Here is a 22,301-nt window from a genome sequence, read left to right as displayed (position 1 = left end):
CCTACCTGGGGAAACAACCTTTCTCAGAGAGGTGACCTTGGTTAAAACACATAGCACCAAGAAGGGGAGCAAACATATTAAGAACAGTATGCCATATATGCCAAGTCCCTTGAAACATGCTGTGCAGATGTTTCTTCCCTGCAGCGACTGTGTCAAGCAGCAAGGATGGACTGGCTCCCAGCATATATTTTTATTGATTCCTGAGAGGGAGGGACAGGGAGAGAGAGAGAAATAACAACGATGAGAGAATCATTGATCGGCTGTTTCCTGCATGCTCCACACTGCGCATCAAGCCTGCAACCGGGCATGTGCCCTAAACCAGAAGCAAACTGACCTCCTGGTTCACAGGTCGACCCTCAATCACTGGGTCATTCCAGCTGGGCTCATCCATATCTATAATAATAAAAGTGTAGTGTGCTAATTAGATCAGATGTCCTTTTGGACGTCCTTCTGGATGAAGCCTGGGCTGTGAGGGAAGCTCGGATCCTGGGTGCTAGAGGGAAGCCAGTGCCGGCAGCCAGGGGAAGGAAGGCCTAATCTTACATGAATTTCATGCATCAGGCCTCTAGTATATATATATATATACATATATATATATATATATATATGTATATATATAGAACAATTAAACATTTTTTTAATTGATTTCAGAGAAGAAGGGAAAGGGAGAGAGAAATGGAAACATCAATGATGAGAATCATTGATTGGCTGCCTCCTACAAGCCCCCTACTGGGGATCGAGCTCAAAACCCAGGCATATGCCCTTGACCAGAATTGAACCCGGGACCTTTCAGTATGCAGGCTGACGCTTGCTCTATCCACTGAGCCAAATTGGGTAGAGCTCATTTATATTTTTAGTGCCATTTTTGTCATATTCAGTTCTCATACATGTGTTGGTCTTTTTCTGCAGTCTTTGTTATGTTCTACTCATTTATTTGTCCATTTCTAAACTGTTATATAATAAATCCTGGTAGGATGGGTTCTCCCAACTCATTCTTCATGGCTCTCTTGCCCACAAAAAAATTATAGCAGCTTTTCTTAGACCTGAAGTTTTGGTATGAATTTTAATGTCATTTTTAACAAGTTCTGTGAGAAACCTTGTTGAAATTTTAATTGCATATACTTATTGATTAGTTCAGTGAAAACAGATCTTTATTATAAATATGTTATCTTATTTATGAATATGACTTATTTCTCCATTAATATAATTTTATCTTTTATTAATTTTTTTCCTTAGGTACATAATAGTTGTTTTATTTATAACTAGAGGCCCAGTGCATGAATTTGTGCACAGGTGGAGTCCAGCCAGCCCAGCCCCAATTGGGGCCGATTGGGGCTGGGCCTGTCAGGAGGAGGAGATGTCAGAGGTTGGCCGGCGGGCCCTGCCCCTAATGGGGTGGGGGGGCCGATCTGGGGTGGGGCTGGGCAGGGGGAGGGGCTGCAGGAGGTTGGCCTCCCAGCCCTGCCCCCTATTGGGGTGGGGGGTTGCAATCAGGGGCGGGCTGGCCAGGGGAAGGGCTGTGGGCCTATTGTGGTGGGGCATGCTGATCAGGGGTGGGGTTGGGGCGAGGGGAAGGAGGGGGTGTTTGGCCAGTGGCCTGTTCTTGATTGGGGTGAGAGGGTCGAGCAGGGGCAGGCTGGCAGAGGGGAGGGGCCGTGAGGTTGGCCACCGGCCCCACCCCCTGATCGGGCAGGTTCGCTGGCCACAGTGGGTGTCATAGCGATTGGTGGTTATGGTCGTTATGGCTGTTATGGTCACTGGCTTTTTATATACATAGATATATAGACTATATTTTCTCTTTCCTCTTTTTAGTTTATGCTATTTACCATTATGGACAGTGAGCTGTTTGTGATTTACAAAGTAAGTTTTTCTGATCAGTACAACTCATGCTTATGAGGTAATTAAACATTGTGAATGTTAATTAAGCTGAATCCAGTTAGTGATTTAATTTACCTCTAACAAACCTATTCACCAAGTCCTACGTGCTACCGGTAAGATATAGATTAAGAGGTCAGATCTCAGTCCATTTTCATCAATCATAAGGAAAATTAGGTCCCCATAAATTACTTGGGGATTGTTCAGTTTCCAGTATTCCCCTAACAGGCATCGCATAGCCAGTCTAGCGCGGAGCCTCAAAACTATTTTTCTTTCCTTCCCTTTCATCTTCATTCCGGCCTATAACCTGTTTTTCCTGGCTCTGAATAATTCTCACTCTGGTAAAACATCTGACCTTAAAAGTAAAAATAAATCTTTAAGTGCTGTCCTTGCATAGACCAAGATTTTAGTATACATGGAAATTTAGTCGCCAACCCAGCTATGGGGTCCCTAGTACACAGCAGCTCCCAAGTCAACGCAACCCCGTTAATCCAGTTTGCCCAGATTCAGGCCAAAGTCAGAGGCTGATCCAGGGATTATTTCAGGACCTGTCCCTGCTTCCCAGAAAAACTCATCCCCACCTCAAACCCAGACCCCAACCAGACTCTCCTAATCGGTGAGCTAGAGCTCCCAGGCCTTTGGGGTCTTGGCAGGGCTCAGGCTCATTCCGAGCAGGAGCCCCGTTACTTCCAGATCAGCAGCACGCAAAGCAGCGTGTGCGGCCACGCAACACGACCGAGGGGCCGGCGGGCCCATTGTGTCGGCGGCTGGAGCGCCGGCCTCAGCGCTGACGCAGCCGAGGCCCCGCCCCCGCGCGTGACGCCAGCGTCAGGCCAGTCCCGGCATGCTCCGCGGCCCCGGCGGTCGGACGCAGGCGAAAGGAATTTTTCCCGAGAACCGCCTCGGCTCCCTTCAGTTGTTGTCCAGACCCGCGGCCCGACTCGTCGCCTCCAGCCGTAATCCTACTGCCCCCCCGTCGGTCTGAGCGCCCCCAGCCCTCCCGCGAGGGCGCCCCGGGACGGAAGGATCCAGCAGTCTGTCGGCGCCCGCCGTTCTCGTGGTCGCCGTCGCGGTCGTCGTTGTGGTCGTCTCCGCCGTCGCCTGGGCCATGGCCAATTACATCCACGTCCCGTCCGGCTCCCCGGAGGTCCCCAAGCTGGACGTCACGGTTCAGGATCAGGAGGAGCAGCGCTGCCGGGAAGGGGCCTTGAGCCTCCTGCAACACCTGCGGCCCCACTGGGACCCTCAGGAGGTGACCCTGCAGGTAACGCCCACCCCTCAGCCCTCGCTCGGGCCCAGCCCCCGCGACCCTGGGTTTTCACAATACGTTCTGTTCCCGGATAACGTGGGGCGGGGGGGAGGGGTGTCGGTGGGAAAGTCGTCTTCCCTGAGCCCTTGGAGGAGTGACCCCGCATTTCCTCGCCACGCAGGGGAAGGTCACTCCCCCTTCTTCATAATCGCTGTGGAAGCAGCCCCGAGGGCACGTTTTCTCGGCCTAGCAGCGGCCGCGTAAGTGACCATCCCTTTCCGCCCCTGAGGGACCCCTGTGGATGGCGGCCCCTCCCCCCACTCCCGCGCCCGTTCTCAATGCAAAATGAGCCGTTCCCACCCCCTTGGAAGGAAGGGGTCCTCGCCAGGCGGCCCAAGCAACCTGCTCTTCTCCTCCCGCAAGTAATGCTGTAAATTAATCCTCTCTGATCTTTTCCTTTTCCTTTCCTCCCCTCCCCTCCCCCGGCGGTTCACTCCCATTGATCCCTCGCCCTCCGTTTTACCGTCTCAAATCCTCCGATTGGCGAGAGTACTCGATTCCCAAAGCAATAACCAGGACATGCGTGACTAGATTGGATTCTTGGGTAGCACTACACACGTTGTTTTATTTGGGTCGGTATTAATTTAAGTCGCCTGAGTGACATCAACAATGAATGATCAGTAGCTTGTGAATATTCCTTTTTTCTTGAGCCACTGTATTCAGAGATGGACAAAAACTGGGGGAATAAATGATTAATTTAGGTGTTTTCTAGTAATTTCTAATAACGTTATGATTTAGTGTACATGGGAATTTATTTCGAATACTAATTTGTGTTTAACTTTTGGAGTTTCAGGAACTGTAATACGAAATGAACCTCCTTTTTCCTTGCCAACACAAAGTAATTTTAAAGGCTAGGCTATTCGGGGTGTGTTTCAAATCTGAGCAAAGACCATTGAAGTAGCCAAATCACCTGCCTTGTTTTGTTGACTAATTTATTCCACAGTGTTACTGACTTAACAGTATCTGAGATTCTTTGCTAAAGTAGCCACCTATACAAAGATGAATAAAACATGAATAGTGCCCAAGGGCCCAGAACACTTCCTGACACTCAAGCTTTCTTGAGTGTTAGTTTCAGTTCTTATTGCCTAGAAGAGTTTTTGAGCAGATTAAAAAATATAAAAGATCCATATATTTTGGAAAAAAAATTGTTAGACAAAAATTTTGAAATTATAAGGGGGTGTTTATTAGCCAACTATGTAGGATAGTGTGAATCCAAATGATTTTCATGTGTGATTTTAAAATTAATGATATATTTCCTTTAATTAAGGAATATTTAATTGAAAACACAGACTTTTTTGGTTCATTGCTTATTAACTTATTTGTAGTTTAATATAGGTTTTTATATTTACTGAAATGATTTATATTCTGTCAGTTATAAATTAAACAGATATTAATTCAAGCCATGATGCTTCCTGGTAAACTCTGGTGCTGGCAAACTAGTTATTTTTGAAGCAGAGATTTTAAAGTTTGAAGCATTGAAGACTGGAGTTTCTGTTTGTTGAACAGTAATAATAGCCACCCTGAGGTACCATGTGCCGGTTTGGGTTAGGTGATCTATATTTTTTATCATTTAATCCCCCAAACAGTCATTTAGGAAGGCTCTTTATTTGTTTCTTTTAATTAAAAAAAAGATATTAGAGAGAGAGAGAGAAAGGAAGGGAGGGAGGGAGGGAGACAGAGACACACACAAAGAGAGAGAGAAAGAAACATTGATGTGAGAAACATTTATTGGTTGCCTCTGGTAGGGTTGCTGGGATTGCAGGGATTAGCATCTGCAACCTAGGTAGGTACCCTGACTGGGAATTGAAACCTTGACCTTTTGGTGTACAGGAGGATACTCCAACCTACTGAGCCACAGGGGCCAGGGTCTCCCTCCCTCCCCCTCCCCTTATCCTCTCTCCCTCCTCCCAGCCTTCTCCTAAAACCAGCAAGTAGGTAAAAAAGGGACAAAATGTTGTGACGTCAAACTTTTATGTTGTGGGCAAGTACTTGGGATTGAGCCTTCTATCTATATAGCAAGACCTTTGGACTCATAATCCAAACCTCTAATATACTTATTTGTAAGTGAAGGTAAATACTACCACTTGTTTTGTTGTAGAGATGATGATAAGAAATACATTTCCTCCATGTGCAAGCAAAGCTTTTGATACGGAAGCTGGAATCAAACTGAATTGGTTATTTATCTCTCAATTTAGGTTTGACGTCCACATTCTTTTGTGATGCTTCAGGATTTCCCTAGTAAATCTCATTGGGAATATATATTGTTTAATTTGCTTTTATTTCCTTTGAAGTAAAAAATAAAAGTCATACCTCACATTTCAGAAGTGGAAGTATGTATCATGTACTCAATAGATTAAAACAGTATCGGTCATATATATAGTCCATTTCTTGTCAAAGATTTTTTTTAAAATTCTTAAATGATTTAAAATATGCTTTAAACATACCTTAGAAACTTACTCGAGTAATATTTTTTTTTTACTCCTGCCAGCTGAACAGTTTAAGATGCAGTTCTTTCTGTTTAATAATATTTTACTGTTTATAAAGCACTTTCAAATACATTCTCCATACAATCCTGTGAGTTAGATATAGACTATTAACATGTATTTTATAATTACTGAAATTGAACTTGCAGTTGGTAAATAGCAGATCTGGGATGAGAACCCATCTTATGAATTACTGCTTTTTGATTAAGAAAAGTTTATGTTTGTATATTATGATTAAGTCAGGGAAGCCATTTCTGTGTAAAATTAATTTCTTAAAAATAAAAGCTTTGGCCCAAAAAAGGATTCTGCTTAAAGTTCTGAACATAAATTTGCATTACTTTTTAAACCTGTGACATTTTAGAAAAGGGATTCACTTCAGCTTTCCTTTTGTTATGTAACAACTCCCTATCTTACATGAAGATGTGGAGTTTCATTTATCTTCATTTCTTTGGATAGTTGTTGAAAAAAGAATAAAGAAGCAAGTGAGATCTTTTAGGCTTAATGGAATAATTCTCAGGTGACACTTAAAATTATTTTTCTTCTAAAAAAATTGATGAATCAGTGTTTGGAATATTCTGGTCTCTGGGTCATTCTCTGCAGTGTTGGACAATGTTGTTTCACTATCTTGTGATTTTTTTTTTTTTTAATAACTTGGTACCTATAGTAGATAATGGGAAAGATTGGTTAGGATAGAAAGGCCTTAATTATTATGTGGCATTGTAAGCTAAGATATTTATTCTTATTATAGAGTCTCAATGAGATCAATTGCTATACAGTACTTGTATTAACTTAATTTTTCAATAGACAGTATATAACAGTGGTCAAGAACAGGGGTTTGAACATAGTGCTAGCTTTGAGTCCAGGCTTTTTGCTTAACTATAAATGTGTTATCTTGGTCAAGTTACTTACCTTTCTTAAGCCTCAGTATCCTTAGTTATAAAGTAGATCCAAATGTTCTACCTCAGGGTTGTGAGAATGAAATAAATGCTACCTTTCACAGTAATTATTAACCACTACTGAGTACTACTGTATAGTGGATGCCCGAATCAAAAAAACAAACAATATATATGTTATTTGAAATTCTCACTCTGATGTACAGTACAAATGGAAGAAAATATGTAGTATAGTGTTTTTGAAATGAACATTCAGATTTTCACGGGTAAAGATTACATGAAAGCACTTAAAAATATACTGTTCTGCTGCATTTAAAAAAAAATCCTTACCTAAGAATATTTTTCCAGTGACTTTTTTTAAAGAAGGAACAGGGAGAGACCGAGAGAAACATCAATGAGAGAGAAACATCAACATTGATCGGCTGCCTCCTGCATGCCCCCTGCCAGTGATCGAGCCTGAAACCCTGGCTTGTGCCCTGACCTGGAATTGGTTAGGGCACATTTAATTTTATTTATTTATTTATTTATTTATGATTATTATTTTAGAGAGGAAGAGAGAGAGAGAGAGAGAGAGAGAGAGACATCAATGATGACAGAGAATCATTGATCAGCTGCCTCCTGCACACCCCCTACTGGGGATCGAGCCCACAACGCAGGCATGTGCCCTTGACTGGAATTGAACCTGGGACCCTTTAGTCCATAGGCCAACACTCTATCCACTGAGCCAAACCAGTTAGGGCTATTGCTGCTTTTAAGAGTCTCTCTTTGTCTTTTGCTCTTGGCATTTTATTTATGATGTGTCTTGGTGTGGTCCTCTTTGGATTCCTTTTGTTTGGGTTCTCTGCGCTTCCTGGACCTGTAAGTCTATTTCTTTCACGAGGTGGGGGAAGTTTTCTGTCATTATTTCTTCAAATAAGTTTTCAATATCTTGCTGTCTCTCATCTTCTGGCACCCCTATAATTCTGATGTTGGTACGTTTGAAGCTGTCCCAGAGGCTCCTTACACTATCTTCGTATTTTCCGGTTCTTTTTTCATTTTGCTTTTCTGGTTGGGTGTTTTTTGCTTCTTCACATTTCAAATCTTTGACTTGTTTCTTGCGCTCCTCTGGTCTGCTGTTGGGAGTCTGTATAATATTCTTTATTTCAGTCTGTGTATGCTTAATTTCTAGTTGGTTCTTTATCACAGCATCGAGGGTCTCATTAGATTTCTTGTAGATCTCAATAAGTTTATCGGCGGCTTCTAGACAGTTCTTGAGAGACCTTAAAAGTGTGGTTCTGAACTCAATATCCTCCCTTGATAGTTTTGTCCTGTTTCTTTGTCTCTGCATTTTTTATGCTTTCTTGGTGCACCCCCTAGTGGTCTTTGTGCACAGTCTTGTTGTAGTTAAGCCTTGATTGTTGTAGTTAATACTAGAGGGATTTGACCTCCAGGCCGACTGGCTGTGAGAATCAGCTGTGTCTGCAGTGGGAAAACTTCTGTCCTCTGGAGAGGTGCTAATCTAGCCTTTGCCTGAGGCTATCCAGCAAATAGCTCTGCACAGGGCTTGGGCAGGGTGGGTCGCACGGGTTCAGGGATCAACAGGGCGGGCGGAGGGAGCAGTTATGGCTGCTCTCAGTCCCCTTCCCAGAGGCTCTGCTTCTCAGAATCCCAGCAACCGCTGCAAACCTCGGAGAGACAGCTGCCCTCGTGTTCCGACCGATGCCAGACAATCCCGCTTCTCCCTTTTGAGTCTGAGTCCCTAGAGACTCGCCTGGATCTGGAGCTCAGAGCCTGGGACTCCCTCCCAATTGAAAACGACAGCAACGCCCTCAGCCACCAGCCCACTTTGCTCGCGCACCTCCGTACCTTTGTATTTTCCACACTGCGCCTCCTCTGAGCCTCGGTATGCTGTTCTCTTTCCTTCTAGTTGAAGAATCTCTCCTCAGCTAGCCTTCCTGTGGTTCTGGGTGATGTCCGTTCCGTCTTTTAGTTGTATTTTTGAAGTGGTTGTTCGAGGCAGCAAACTCTGGTGTTTACCTATGCCGCCATCTTGGTTCCCTCCTTCTTTTATTCTTTTTAAAATATATTTTTTATCGGTTTCAGAGTGGAAGGGAGAGAGAGACACACACACAGATGGCAACATCAGTGATGAGAGATAATCATTGATCGGCTACCTTCTGTAAGCCCGACACTGGGGATCAAGACAACAACCCAGGCATGCCCTGATCAGGAATTGAATTGTGACCTCTTGGTTCATAGGTTGATGCTCAACCACTGAGTCATGCTGGCTGGGCCACATTTAATTTTAAATGAGGTTTTAAAAAAATTTTGAAGAGTATAATGAAGAAAAATTAGAAAGACTGATATTCTGTATAAACCGGTTGATACTGTTTAAAAAATATAAATGATATATGACTTAAAACACATACAAGGATAAATGTAAAATGAAAAGTAACTTCCTCAACTCCAAGTCATTCTCTCCACAGGTAATTTTGTGAAAGGTTTCCTTTGAACTTCTTAAAAAATAGCAAATTATGTATTTACCAGAGCACATATCCAAGTATGTTGATAAATATCAATAAATACCACTATATTCCTTTTGTATACATAACTAAGTTACTCTGTATCTTGCTTTTTAAAATAATATATCTTAGACATCCTCCCATGTAATCTGCCCCATATATATGCGTTATATATAAACATATATATAATTATATATATATGTATATATACATACAGACACACACACACACACACTCACACACACACACACTAGAGGCCCGGTGCACGAAATTTGTGAATGGCAGTGGGGGTTGCCCTCAGCCCGGCCTGCACCCTCTCCAATCTGGAACCCCTCAGGGGATGTCCGACTGCCAGTTTAGGCCCGATCCTACAGGGACATGCCTCTCACAATCTGGACTCCTAACTGCTTGCTTGCCTGCCTGTCTGATTGCCCCTAACCCCTCTGCCTGCCTGCCTGATTGCCCCTAACCACCTCTCTCTGCCTGCCTGGTCGTCCCTAACTGCTCCACTGCCGGCCTGATCGCTCCTAACCGCCTCTGCCTTGGGCCGCACCCAGGACCCAGGCTTCCCTCCTCCGGCCGGCCACAGGACCTCAGGACCCAGGCTTCCCTCCCTCTGGCCGGCTCAGGACCAAGGGTAGGATGGCTTTGCCCAGGCTGCAGCAGCAGCCACAGGCGCCCAGGACGGGAGTGGGACTGGGGGCAGGGCGGCTTTGACCTGGCCGCAGCTGCAGGTGCCCGGGACGGGGGGCGGGGCGGGAGACTTCACCAGGGCTGCAGCCGCAAGCGCCCAGGACCAGGATCGGGGTGGGGTGGCTTTGCCTGGGCCGCAGCCCCAGCAGCCACAGGTGACTGGGACTGGGGGCAGGGCAGCTTCGTCCGGGCTGCAGCCACTGGCGCCCGGGACCACGAGTAGGCAGCTTTTTCTCCAGGGCCGCAGCCACACCTACTGGTGCCTGGGACGCGGGTGGGCGGTTTCGCCCAGGCCTGGCTTTGTCAGGAAGGACTTCTGGTCTAATTAGCATATTACCGTTTTATTAATATTTAATATAGATAATTGATCTCAGAGTGGAAGGGACAGGGAGAGAGAGTTAGAAACATCAATGGGGGAAACATTGATCGTTTACCTCCTATACATGCCCCGACTAGAGATTGAACCTGCAACTTAGGTATGGTATGTGCCCTGTCCAGGAATTGAACTCACAACCTTTTTGGTGCATGGGACACACTCTAATCAACAGAGCCACCCCCCTGGGACTTTATTCTTAATTTAATTTTTTCAATCACATTTACTGGTTCACATGAATATTTGAAAACAAGTTTGTCTTCCCTTTCTCTATCCTTGGTACAAATTATTATAGAACTTACTAAGTAAACTACTATACCTATACTAATAAAAGGGTTATATGCTAATCAGAGTGGACGTCTTCCAGATGACCTTCCGGACATCCTTCTGGACAAAGCCACAACGCTGCGAAGGGCCCAGGCTCAGGCTGGCAGTGGCAGCAGCAGCAGCTGGGTAATAGGGGCGGAGCCTTCCCCTAATCTACCAGGTTGCCTCCTGCATAGGGAGGCCAGACTGTGGCTTAGGCTGGGGGCCAAGGCAGAGGCGGTTAGGGGCGATCAGGCTGGTAGGGGAGCAAGTTAGGGGCGATCAGGCCGGCAGGAGGGCAAGGTAGGGTTGATAAGGCCGGCAGGCAGAGGGGTTAGGGGTGATCAGGCAGGCAGGCAGAGTTGTTAGGGTGCGATCAGGCAGGCAGGCAGGCTAGGGGTTTAGGAGCCAGTGGTCCGGATTGTGAGAGGGATGTCTAAACCGGCAGTCAGACATCCCCCGAGGGGTCCCAGATTGGAGAGGGTGCAGGCCGGGCTGAGGGACCCCCCTCCCCCACCCTGTGCATGATTTTCGTGCACTGGGCCTCTAGTATATTAATAAGAGGAAAATGAATTTCAAACTATGAAAGAGTGCTAAATAGATAGCCAAATAGGTTAACCATTAAATGGACGTTAAAAACAAACCCCTGATTCGCAACCTTTACTAAAATAAGTTTCATCTCTAAAAACAAGGTAATTTATAACTTGATCTTAACTCAAGTGTTGACAGCAGTTGAGTTTTTATATAACAAATTTCAACTAAAGAACAAAAAACATTAAGACACCAGTTTGTATTTTAAAAATTCTATCAACTTTAGCAAATAATGACTGCATATCAATTTACATTAGTCCTCTGCTCCTGAGTACACTTTCTGTTTAATATATTTTTAATCACTTCTGTGTGGCATATATAGCTTCTAATCGGAATTAGTATATAGTTTGTTTTTGAAGACAACACTAGGCAGATGTTGCCTGATGCCTGGGTGATGCTGAATGTGACAAAACCAGCAAGGCACATTTAAGATATTTCTTTTCTTGAACTGTCCAGTCAACTATGAAGCAATGGAATCCACAGAATAATAGAGTACCTGCTAATGTAAAGTTATATTCTGTAAGGTAGACTTTAACTTCAAGATATGAATTAAGATCCTTCAACAGAATGTGGATATCATTTTTATTGGAGTTTCCATCTTCTTGTTACTCTGTATTCTAACCGTTGTTGAATATTATTACTTTTTCTTGCTTTTTAAAAAAATATATTTTATTGATTTCAGAGAGGAAGAGAGAGGGAGAGAGAGAGAAACATCAATGATGAGAGAGAATCATTGATGGCCTGCCTCCTCCACGCCCCCATACTAGGGATTGAGGATGTAACCTGGGCATGTGCCCTGACTAGGAATTGAACTGTGACCTCCTGGTTCTTAGGTCGATGCACATACACTGAGCCACACCAACTGGGCTACTATTGCTTTTTCTTCTGCAGTGCTTCCAAGCCAGGTAGTCTTTGTTGGGCTGCTTGACTAGATGAGCTACTATAGTAGTCAATCCTGTTAGACATGGACCCTTGTTTGAAGAACTGGAATCTGGCACTCACCCTGAGTGCTGTATTTTTCCCTTTACTCTGCCCAGGGACTTCTTTAGCAGTGTTAGCTCTGTGGCTGCTGCCATCTTTCAGGCTCAAGGGCTTCACCCTTAATAATACTCTCTCTCTCTTTTTTTAAAGTTTTTTTTAATTGATTTTAGAGAAAGTAGAAGGGAGAGAGAGAAGCATTGATGTGAGAGAGAAACATTGATTGGTTGCCTCCCATATGCACCCCAACCTGGGATTGAACCCACAACCTAGGTATGTCCCTGACCAGGAATCAAACCCACAGCATTTCACATTTCTTATTACCAATTTGGGATTAGTTAGATGTCATTTTGGTGTGCAGATGACACCCCATCAATTGAGTCACACTGGCCAGGGCCAAAAGTCCATTTTAGAAAATATTGTAGAAATCTCTAATTACCTGTCTTCCTCCAATTAAGGTTGTGCTTCTTTTTGTAGCTGTAGCATTCGTGTTGAAATGATTATAACCTGGCCCTAACTGGTTTGGCTCAGTGGACAGAGTGTGGGCCTGCGGACTGACAGGTCCCGGGTTTGATTCCAGTCAAGGGCATGTGCCTGGGTTGCAGGCTCGATCCTCAGTAGGGAGTGTACAGGAGGCAGCCAATAAATGATTCTCTCTCATCATTGATGTTTCTATCCCCCTCTCCCTCTCCCTTCCTCTCTGAAATCAATAAAGATATATTAAAAAGAAAGAAAAGAAATGATTATAACCTGAATACTTAAAACATTTTCTAATGCATATTAAGTAACCATTACAATTAGCATTTAAAATTTTAGTAGACTCATGAACATTATTAAAGACCTTTTTTTATGTCATATTAGAGGTCCCAGCTGCCTTGGCCCTCGAAGTCCCGGCTTTGTCCGGAAGGTTGTCCGGAAGGTCATTTGGCCATCAGGTCTAACTAGCATATTAGCTCTTTATTATATAGGATACCATGCTAGGGAGGAGGCAGTGTCTCTGTCTTCTGAGACTTTCCACTCTATTAGAGGAGAGATTGTGAATGTGCGCGTGCTCATGTGTGTGTGTATGTAGAATGTAGAATATAAACACACATTCATTTGCAATGTTCAAGGCAGACTGAGATATAATAGCTCTCAAAAGTGTAGAAATACTAGTTGTTGAATAATTAACACAAATTAAAGACAATGCTATAAAAACTAAGTTCAAGATTAAACAGTATAATTGCTATTTTTTAAAATCTAGAATTAAAATTATAGACATGTTAGGCAAAATTATATTCAACAGTTCTTTTATATTAAAAAGTAGATAATTTCTTTTAATTGGTATTTATTTTCACATTATCTCTTATTTAGTTTTTTGAGTGTATATAATTTCTTCCCCTTTTTTCTTTTTGGGCAGGTCTTCACAGATGGAATCACAAATAAACTTATTGGCTGTTATGTGGGTAATGCAATGGAGGATGTAGTTTTGGTGCGAATTTATGGCAACAAGACTGAGTTGTTAGTCGATCGAGATGAGGAAGTGAAGAGTTTCCGAGTGTTACAGGCTCATGGCTGTGCACCACAACTCTACTGTACCTTCAATAATGGACTATGCTATGAATTTATACAGGGAGAAGCATTGGATCCAAAGCATGTCTGCAACCCTGCTATTTTCAGGTACATTCCTTTTTCTAAAAGTTTTCTCTTTGAAAAACAAGAGTATTAAGTGCACTAAGAAAATATATGTTAAAACTGCCTTTTCTTTGAGCAACTATTTGTTTGACTTAGAAACTTTCTTTAGTTAGGGTTTTCTTTTGGTAAAGAAACATTTTCTGTCTTCCATGCTAATTACTGACTCTTTGCAAAAGACAGAACTACGAGAGATTTTGGAGTAGACTGTAGCCGAGGTATGTGCCCCTCACTGGGATTGGACCCAAGAACCCTTTAGTCCAGGGGCCACTGCTCCATCCAACAAACCAAACTGGCTAGGGTCTCCTTAATTTTTTAAAGCAGTGCTTAACTCAAAGCATTTCACATTTCTTATTACCAATTTGGGATTAGTTAGATGTCATATTTTATTATTTATTTTTTAAAATAAAAAAAATTATTCATTGATTTTTAGAGAGAGAGGAAGAGGAAAAAGAAAAAGAGAAACATCAATTTAGTTCCATTTATTTATACATTCAATGGTTGGTTCTTGTATGTGCCCTGACCAGGGATCCAACCCACAATATTCGGATATGGGGATAATGCTCTAAACCAGCAGTTGCCAACCTATAGTTTGTGGACTACTGGTGATCTGTGAGGTCTGAAAGATTGGCAACTGCTGCTCTAAACAACTGAGCTACGGGGCTGGGCCTAGATGTCACATTTTAAGCCATTGTTTTTAGGTCAGTGTAATATGCAGCCAACAATGTGGATTGATTAATCACAGCTTCAGTAAATGTTGATTTAATCTTAGATCAAAGTCCACGGTGCTCTGTTTACTTTGATTCATTCAGACATATCTACTTGCTTATATTATGGATATAACAAAGAATATCTACTTTGAATATAAAAGGTGTTAGAATATATGTTTATATTTGATCTAGGTTAGGGGAGAGAAATGAATTTAAGCAGTCCCTGCTCTCCTAGTAATTGAGAGTCTGTGACAGACAATAATCTTGGGGAAAAAGTGAAATGGTATAAGTGAAGAAAGGAAAAGGTTTTCAAAAGAGTACAAATAGTTTACTGTGGTATACTTGGGAAGTTAGGCAGTGCTTCACTGAAATTACATTTAAACTTGGCTCTAAAGGATCAAGCAGAGCATGGAGGAGGCTGAGGGAATGGGATGATAGGAAAAGATCACTTGTACCAACTTAATGCTTAACTAGTAATTCAACTGTGGAAAGTTATCACAATCTGTTTTATTTGAATTCTTCTGTAACAATCATACATTATAGAGGCCTTTAGAAAATCTTTTAAAATTTAAAGATGTTTAGGAATTGTCTCTTATCAGGTATTTCTCTAAAACTTGCCTCTTGCTGGGAATCCTGGCTGAAGTTTAATTAAAAACTACCCAGCAACAGACATAATGGAGAAATGTACTTTAAAATTAATTTGTACATTTTCAAGAAGTGTAACTAAAAAACACTGACTTACAGTGCTGAGGGTATTGTAGTGAAACTGGTTCATTGTGGGTTGCAAGTAAAATTGGTAATGTTCTCTTTTGGAAATCAACAAGGTAATAAAATTAACTTATAAAAGAAAATTATGTTTCTGTCATGACAATTCATATTTAGGTATAACTAAGATACACCAGAACTAATAAGCATTATGCTACAATTGAAATGATAATTTTGAACATTGTCTAAACCAGGCAAAATGGCTTATACAAGGCAAAGAAAAAAAATCAGCTTGATAGCTGAACTATACCTATAATCAGGCAATAATTTACTTAGGTGAAAACTAAAAGGATTCCTTAGGGAATCCTTTAATTTGTGTCCCTTGTGTAAAACGAAAATCTACACTAATAAAAGAGAAACATGGTAATTAGTGTACGACTGCTACCCTTCCCATTGGCTAATCAGCATATCCTTATGCAAATTAACTGTCAGCCAAGATGGCGGCTGGCAGCCAGGCAGCTGGAAGCGAACATGAGGCTTGCTTGCTTCAGTGACAGAGGACTCCAACCTTCCCCGCCTGCAGCTGCTGGCTTCTGAGCTGCAACTCTAAGAAACTTTGTAACAAATATAGAAGCTAAACAAAACCCCAGAAACCAGCTTACAGCCAGCCAGGATCTCAGAGCTGGAGTTATACATTGTTTCGATTATAGAACGCAATCAGCAGCAGAAGCCTCAGAGCTAGAGCCAGAGCTAAAGCTGGCCCAGAATAAAAAATAAAAAAAAAAAGAAAAAGGAGCGGTTGGGAGCTTCAGTCAACAACCGCCAGCCTGAAAGCAGCCCTCAGCCCCTCACCCAGACTGGCCAGGCACCCCAGTGGGGACCCCCACCCTGAAGGGTGTATGACCAGCTGCAAACAGCCATCATCCCCTCATCCAGGCTGGCCAGGCACCCCAGTGGGGACCCCCACCCTGATCCAGGACACCCTTCAGGGCAAACCAGCTGGCCCCCAGGCCTCTATCCTATATAGTAAAATGCCTCCCAGCACCGGGATCAGCGGAGCCGTGAGGCCTCCTGGCACTGGATCAGCGTGACGGGGCAGCGCCCAAACCCCCTGATCGCCCTGCGGCTCTGTGTGTGACAGGGGAAGGCACCCCAACCCCCCCCTCCCCCCAACAGGCCCTGCTCTGTGTGTGACAGGGTAGAGCCATAACCTCCCCATCGGCACTGCCCTGAGTGTGACAGTGGTGGCGCCCGAACCCCCTGATCGGACGTGCTCTGTGGGTGATAGAGGGCGGTGCCCCAACCCCCTGATCCGCCCTGCTCTGTGTGTGACAGGGGGCGGTGCCTTAACTCCCCTATCAGCCCTACTCTGTGCGTGACAGGGGGGAGCTCCCCAACCCCCTGATGGGCCCTGCTCTGTGCATGACAGGGGGCAGCGCCCAACCCCCTGATGGGCCCTGCTCTGTGCGTGACAGGGGGCAGCGCCCCAACCCCCTGATGGGCCCTGCTCTGTGCGTGACGGGGTGGCACCGCAACCTCCCCACCGACCCTGCCTTGAGTGTGACAGGGGGCGGTGCCCCAACCCCCCAATCGGCCCTACCCTGAGCGTGACTGAGGGTGGCATCACAACCTCCCAATCCGCCCTGCTCTGTGCATGACGGGGCGGCGCCCCAACTCCCCAATCAGCCCTGCTCTGAGCCCGACCAGGAGCTGCACCTAGGGATTGGGCCTGCCCTCTGCCACCCAGGAGCAGGCCTAAGCCAGCAGGTCGTTATCTCCTGAGGGGTCTCAGAGGGCACAGGCCCGGCTGAGGGACCCCCCCCCCCCCTCTCCAGTGCACAAATTTTTGTGCACCGGGCCTCTAGTCTATATATATAAAAGGCTAAGTGACTGACCAGTCGTTATGATGCACACTAACCACCAGGGGGCAGATGCTCAACACAGGAGCTGCCGAGCTGCGGTGACTTGGCAGCAGAGGTTCTCGGGTGATGCACCCCAGAACCAGAGAGGAGGGAGCCCAATTCCAGGGTGCGTCACGTGAGAACCACCCTCTCGCAATCTGGGACCCCTCGGGATGTCGGAGAGCTGGTTTCGGCCTGATCCCCACAGGCCAGACCGAGGGACCCCACCTGCTGGAGGAACCCCGCTCACTCTGCAGATGACCTTTGAGCTGTGGAACCGCTGCAAGTACAGCCAGTTGGGGAGGGACCACAGGAGGTTGGCTCCAGGGCATGTCTGGCCCTTTTTGCCCAGTCCGGCCCCGCTAACCACCTTCTAATTAATTTCCTTTCAGTGTACATGAATCCATGCACCGGAGCAGTAGAAAACTGTATTGGGATGGTAGGATTAGGGATTATTTTTCAATTTCAGAAAATTTCTGTTATTAGAATCTCTTAATTATTTAAGAAGTTTCAAGACGGGAAGCAATTACTGAGTATTAGTGAGTATTTGAGGAAGTCTCTAAAGCCTTATGATTTTTAAACGTTTGGCTTTTATGAGTACTAGAGGCCTGGTGCCCGAAATTCGGGCACGGGTGTGGTCCCTGGGCCTGGCTAGCAATAGAAGCGCGAGCGTCTGGTGTAGAAGGGCAGGTCCCAGCTGACCTCTGGGCCCTGGGCAGCACCTGGGCCCCTGAGTCCCTGCACACACCCTCCACCTGAGTCACAGTGCCTGAGTCCCCCGGAGATGTGGTGAGCTAGGCCCGATGCCGTGGGCCGGGGCGCAGCGTGGGCCTCTAGGCCACATGGAAGCCTGGCTGGCAGTGTACTCTCTCCTGCCGGCCGCGCACACTGGGTCCTGCTTGAACCCACGTGGAGCCCAACTGGCCCCTGGGGACCCAGCAGCTGTGGGGTGGGCTCCTCGCAGGTGCCTGGCACATGAGCGTGGGGGCTTCCCTGGCGCATGAGCCTTGGCATCCCGGGAGAGGGTAGCAGGGGGAATGAGAGTGAGGTTGGCGGACACCCTGCATTCTCACTGCACCACCATCCCAGTCACCCCCGCCCCCAGGTAGCTGGTGAGAGGACGCAGCCCCAAGCTCAGGCACCGCAACCCACCCCCAGTTCCTTGTCCCAGCCCGGGACCCCACTGGTTGCCATCTTTGGGGCAGTTGGCGGGGTGATTGGGCCCCTGCTCGCACCCGCCTTGGCCTAGTGCTGCCCACTCTCCTCCATCATCCCGCCATGGTCTTGCTCTCATCAGGGCTGGCAGCGCCCCCACTGCTACTCGCTGACGCTTGCCATGTTCTGCCCCATCCCCTGGTGGTCAGCACACGTTATAGCGAGTGGTCGAGCTCCAGGTTGAACATTTTGCATATTAGGCTTTTTTTATTTAGAGCTAGAGGCCTGGTGCACAAAAATTTGTGCACTGGGGGGGGGGGGGGTCGGGGGTCCCCCTCAGCCCAGCCTGTGCTCTCTCGCAGTCTGGGACCCTTTGGGGGATGTCCACATACTGGCGTAGGCCCGCTCCCCAGGGTATTGGGCCTAAGCTGGCAGTCAGACATCCCTTTGGCAGCCCGGGAGCCCTTGGGGGATGTCCACTTGCCAGCAGGGAGCAGGCCTAAGCTGCAAATAGAAAATTCCCCTTTCATGGTTACCTAAAACTTTCCATAGTGAACTATGAGAATCTCATAAACAAAAAACAAACCTGTTTTGTTCTGTTATTTCATCAGCGACTAACAATGCTCAAAACATAGTTGATGTTCTGTTTCTGGTAAATTATTTAATATTAGAGGCCCGATGCACGAAATTCGTGCAAGGGCCTTGGCCCCGCCCCCTGCCTTTCGTCACTGCGGCCGGGGTCTCTGTCGCCTTTGCCGTGGCCCCGCCGCTGTGGCTTTGTCTAGAAGGAAGGGACGTTTGGAAGGACGTCTAGTCTAATTAGCATATTGCACTTTTATTATATAGACGAGTGAACTGGTGCATGGATTCATGCACATTGAAAGGAAATTAATTAGAAGATGGCCACGGGGCGGGACTGGGCAAGATGGGTTGGACTTGCCCTGGAGCCATCCTCCCTTGGTACCCTCCCCAGCATCTGTGGAGTGAGCAGGGTCCCTCTGGCAGGTGGGGTCACTCAGCCTGGCCTGCGGGGATCGGGTCAAAACCGGCTCTCCGACATCCCCCTAGGGGTCCCGGAGTGCAAGAGGGCACTCTGTAAAGTTGCTGTCATACAGGGTGTGGTAAGTAAATGGAGGTGTGCAGTAAACCAGATTTGGGGCCCGACAGTGCCCCAGCAACAACATAACCCACGGCCAAAGGTGGAATTGCAAGGCCCCACAAGGAATCGGGCTCCCTCCTCTCTGGTTTTGGGGTGTGTCACCCGAGAACTGCTGCCAAGTCACTGTAGCTTGGCAGCTTCTGCTTTGAGGGTCTGCCCCCTGATGGTCAGCGCGCATCATAGCAACCAGTTGGATGGTTGGTCACTCAGCATATTAGCCTTTTATTTATATAGAATATTGATTAATCAATATTTTTATAAGATGATAGCCTAAACATTTTATACAGATACAGTAACAGAATGAATGGAACAATAGGTAATAATAGACAAGAAATAACTAAAATATAATTTTAAATTTTTGTTCTTAAGGTAATAATGAAGATAATAGTTAATTCTCTTTGATTGTTTATTGTGGGCAAGAGACAATAAGAACTTTATATGGATTCTATATTTAGTTCTCAAACAAGCTCAAAGGTGGAGAATCTCTATTTAATAGATAAGAAATATGAATCACAGAGACTGAGTAAATTGCCCCAAATCTTGTACCTCATAACCAAAACCTTATTTGTTGAGAATAGGTGGAAGTACCAATCTATACTAATAAAAGGCTAATATGGTAATTAGACTGGGAGACCTTCCAGGAGACCTTCCTGACATCCTTCTGGACAAAGCCATGGTGGCAGGGCCGAGGCAGAGGTGGTTAGGGGCGATCAGGCCAGGAGGGGAGGGCAGTTGGGGGTGATCAGGCCCACAGGCTGGCAGAGGGGGGACTGTTGGGTCCCATGAGGCCAGTAGGGGAGGGCAGTGGGGGCCATGAGGCCGGCGGGGGTGGGGGCAGTTGGGGTGAGCAGGCTGGCAGGGGGGGACATTCTGGGGCGAGAAGGCTGGCAAGAGGGGGCATTTGGGAGTGAGAAGGCCGGCAAGAGGGGACAGTTGGGGGCGAGAAGGCCGGCGGGGGGGCAGTTAGGGGTGAGCAGACCGGCAGGCAGAGTGGTTAGGGGCGATCAGGCAGGCAGGTGAGTGGTTCAGAGCGAGCAGTCCTGGATTGCAAGAGGGATGTTCGACTGCTGTCCACAGGTATTGTGCCTAAACCAGCAGTTGGACATACCCCGAGGGGTCCCAGATTGGAGAGGGTGCAGACTGGGCTGAGGGTCACCCACCCACCCCCAGCCCCGTTCATGAATTTCGTGCACTGGGCCACTAAATAAGTGGAATTACTGTATCATGGTAATTCTATTTTTATATTTATGAGGAATTGTCATAGTGTTTTCCATAGCAGCTGCAACATTTTACATTCCTACCAACAGTGTTCAAGGGTTCCTATTTCTCCATATCCTCACCAACAGTTGATTTTTTTTTATAGTATCCATCTTGTTGGCTGTGAGGTGGTATCCCATTGTAGGAAATTGAGTTTATGTTATCAGTAAGGCTTCCAGTCAATAGTAGGCTATTAGTAGTTATTTTTTGGGAGAGTCAAAAGTTATATGCAGATTTTCAATTCCATGGGAGGCCAATACCCCTAATCCCTGTTCTGTTCAAGGGTCAACTATATAATGTATTTAAGTTTCTGGGGAGTCCAAGATATATGTGATTTCCTTTCTTTTTCTTTTCTTTCTTTTTTTTTTTTTTTAAATGTAATAGCCATTTATTTTATTTTATTTTATTTTTTATTTTTATTTTTGCTAAAAGTATTACAAAGGGTATTACATAAGTGTCCTTTTTTTTTCCCCCGCCCTTGACAATCCCCTGCCCTCCCTTACCCCCCAGTGTCTTATGTCCATTAGTTATGCTTATATGGATGCATACAAGTCCTTCGGTTGATCTCTTACTCCCCTCCCTCCTGTCCCCCAACCCTCCCTGGCCTTCCCACTGCAGTTTGACAATCAGTTTGAGGCAGCTCTGCCTCTGTATCTATTATTGTTCAAAAGTTTGTAATGGTCTTTATTATCCATGAATGAGTGAGATCATGTATTTTTCCTTCATTGACTGGTGTAATAGCCATTTTTAAAAAAATATATTTTTATTGATTTCAGAGAGGAAGGAAGAGGGAGAGAGAGATAGAAACATCAATGATGAGAGAGAATCATTGACTGGCTGCCTCCCACACGCCCGCGACTGGGGATCGCCCGCTACTGGGGATCGAGCCTGCAACCCAGGCATGTGCCCTTGGCCGGAATCGAACCCAGGACCCTTCAGTCTGCAGGCCAAGGCTCTATCCACCGAGCCAAACCGGCTAGGGCTCTTTATTTTTATTTTTCCTTTTTTTATTTCCGGAGGAAGGTAGGAGAAAGAGAGACATCAATTGAGAGGGAATCATTGATTGGTTGCCTCCTGCACGCCCCCTACTGGGGATCGAACCAGCAACCCAGGCAGGTGACCTTGATTGGAATCGAACCCAGGACCCTTCAATCCACAGGCCGATGTTCTATTCACTGAGCCAAACCGGCTAGGGCTATATGTGGATTTTCTATTGTGCAGGGAAGTCCACCTTGGTGCCCCTAATTGCTCCGTTGTTGAAGGGTCAACTGTAAACAAGAGTTAAGTTCTAATGACATATTTCTGGTCATAGAAACATCACCAGTCTTCTTAATAATGACCCAAAACACTTCTAATATTAAGCACTGAAATAATACATAGGGTTTTGAGGTCCAGAGCCCAATTTATCAAAAATTTTAGGTGAATATGGAACTTGTATGAAGGATTTAATTTTTAAAAAAAATCTGTTAGCAAAGCCTAGTTTTTTAGTATGTAGGTGCTATGATTACAGTTGAACTATATTTGTTACTTCCAAGAGGATATTTGTATTATAAATAGATTTTCTTCCTTTACTTATTTTTTTCATTCTCTCACCTGAAGGTATGTTTATTGATTTTAGAGGACGTGTGTGTGTGGGGAAGAGAGAGAGAGGAAGAAATAGAAAGAAAGAGATAGATATGAGAGAGAAACATTGGTCAGTTGCCTCCTGTATGCTGCCTACCAGGGATAGAACCCACAATCT

At 45.4% G+C, this 22,301-nt stretch overlaps 1 protein-coding gene and 1 pseudogene across 1 annotated transcript in view; one reads left to right on the top strand and one right to left on the bottom strand.

The window, feature by feature from the left end:
• The first annotated feature begins 2,739 nt into the window (after positions 1 to 2,739).
• ETNK1 (ethanolamine kinase 1) overlaps positions 2,740 to 22,301 on the top strand; it is a 55,283-nt gene continuing 35,721 nt past the window's right edge. The window contains exons 1-2 of the mRNA XM_070410559.1: positions 2,740 to 3,139; positions 13,402 to 13,661. Of these exons, the coding sequence (XP_070266660.1) occupies positions 2,984 to 3,139; positions 13,402 to 13,661 (416 nt within the window). The 5' untranslated portion in view covers positions 2,740 to 2,983. The remainder of the gene's footprint in view (positions 3,140 to 13,401; positions 13,662 to 22,301) is intronic.
• LOC139005352 (eukaryotic translation elongation factor 1 epsilon-1 pseudogene) lies at positions 11,350 to 12,100 on the bottom strand (annotated as a pseudogene).

This window comes from Myotis yumanensis, unplaced genomic scaffold (assembly GCF_028538775.1).
Source record: "Myotis yumanensis isolate MYYU_CA2020_CCGP unplaced genomic scaffold, mMyoYum1.0.hap1 SCAF_3, whole genome shotgun sequence".
NCBI lineage: Eukaryota > Metazoa > Chordata > Mammalia > Chiroptera > Vespertilionidae > Myotis > Myotis yumanensis.
Note: the sequence above shows the minus strand (reverse complement) of the source record. Positions and strands in the feature narration are given on the sequence as shown.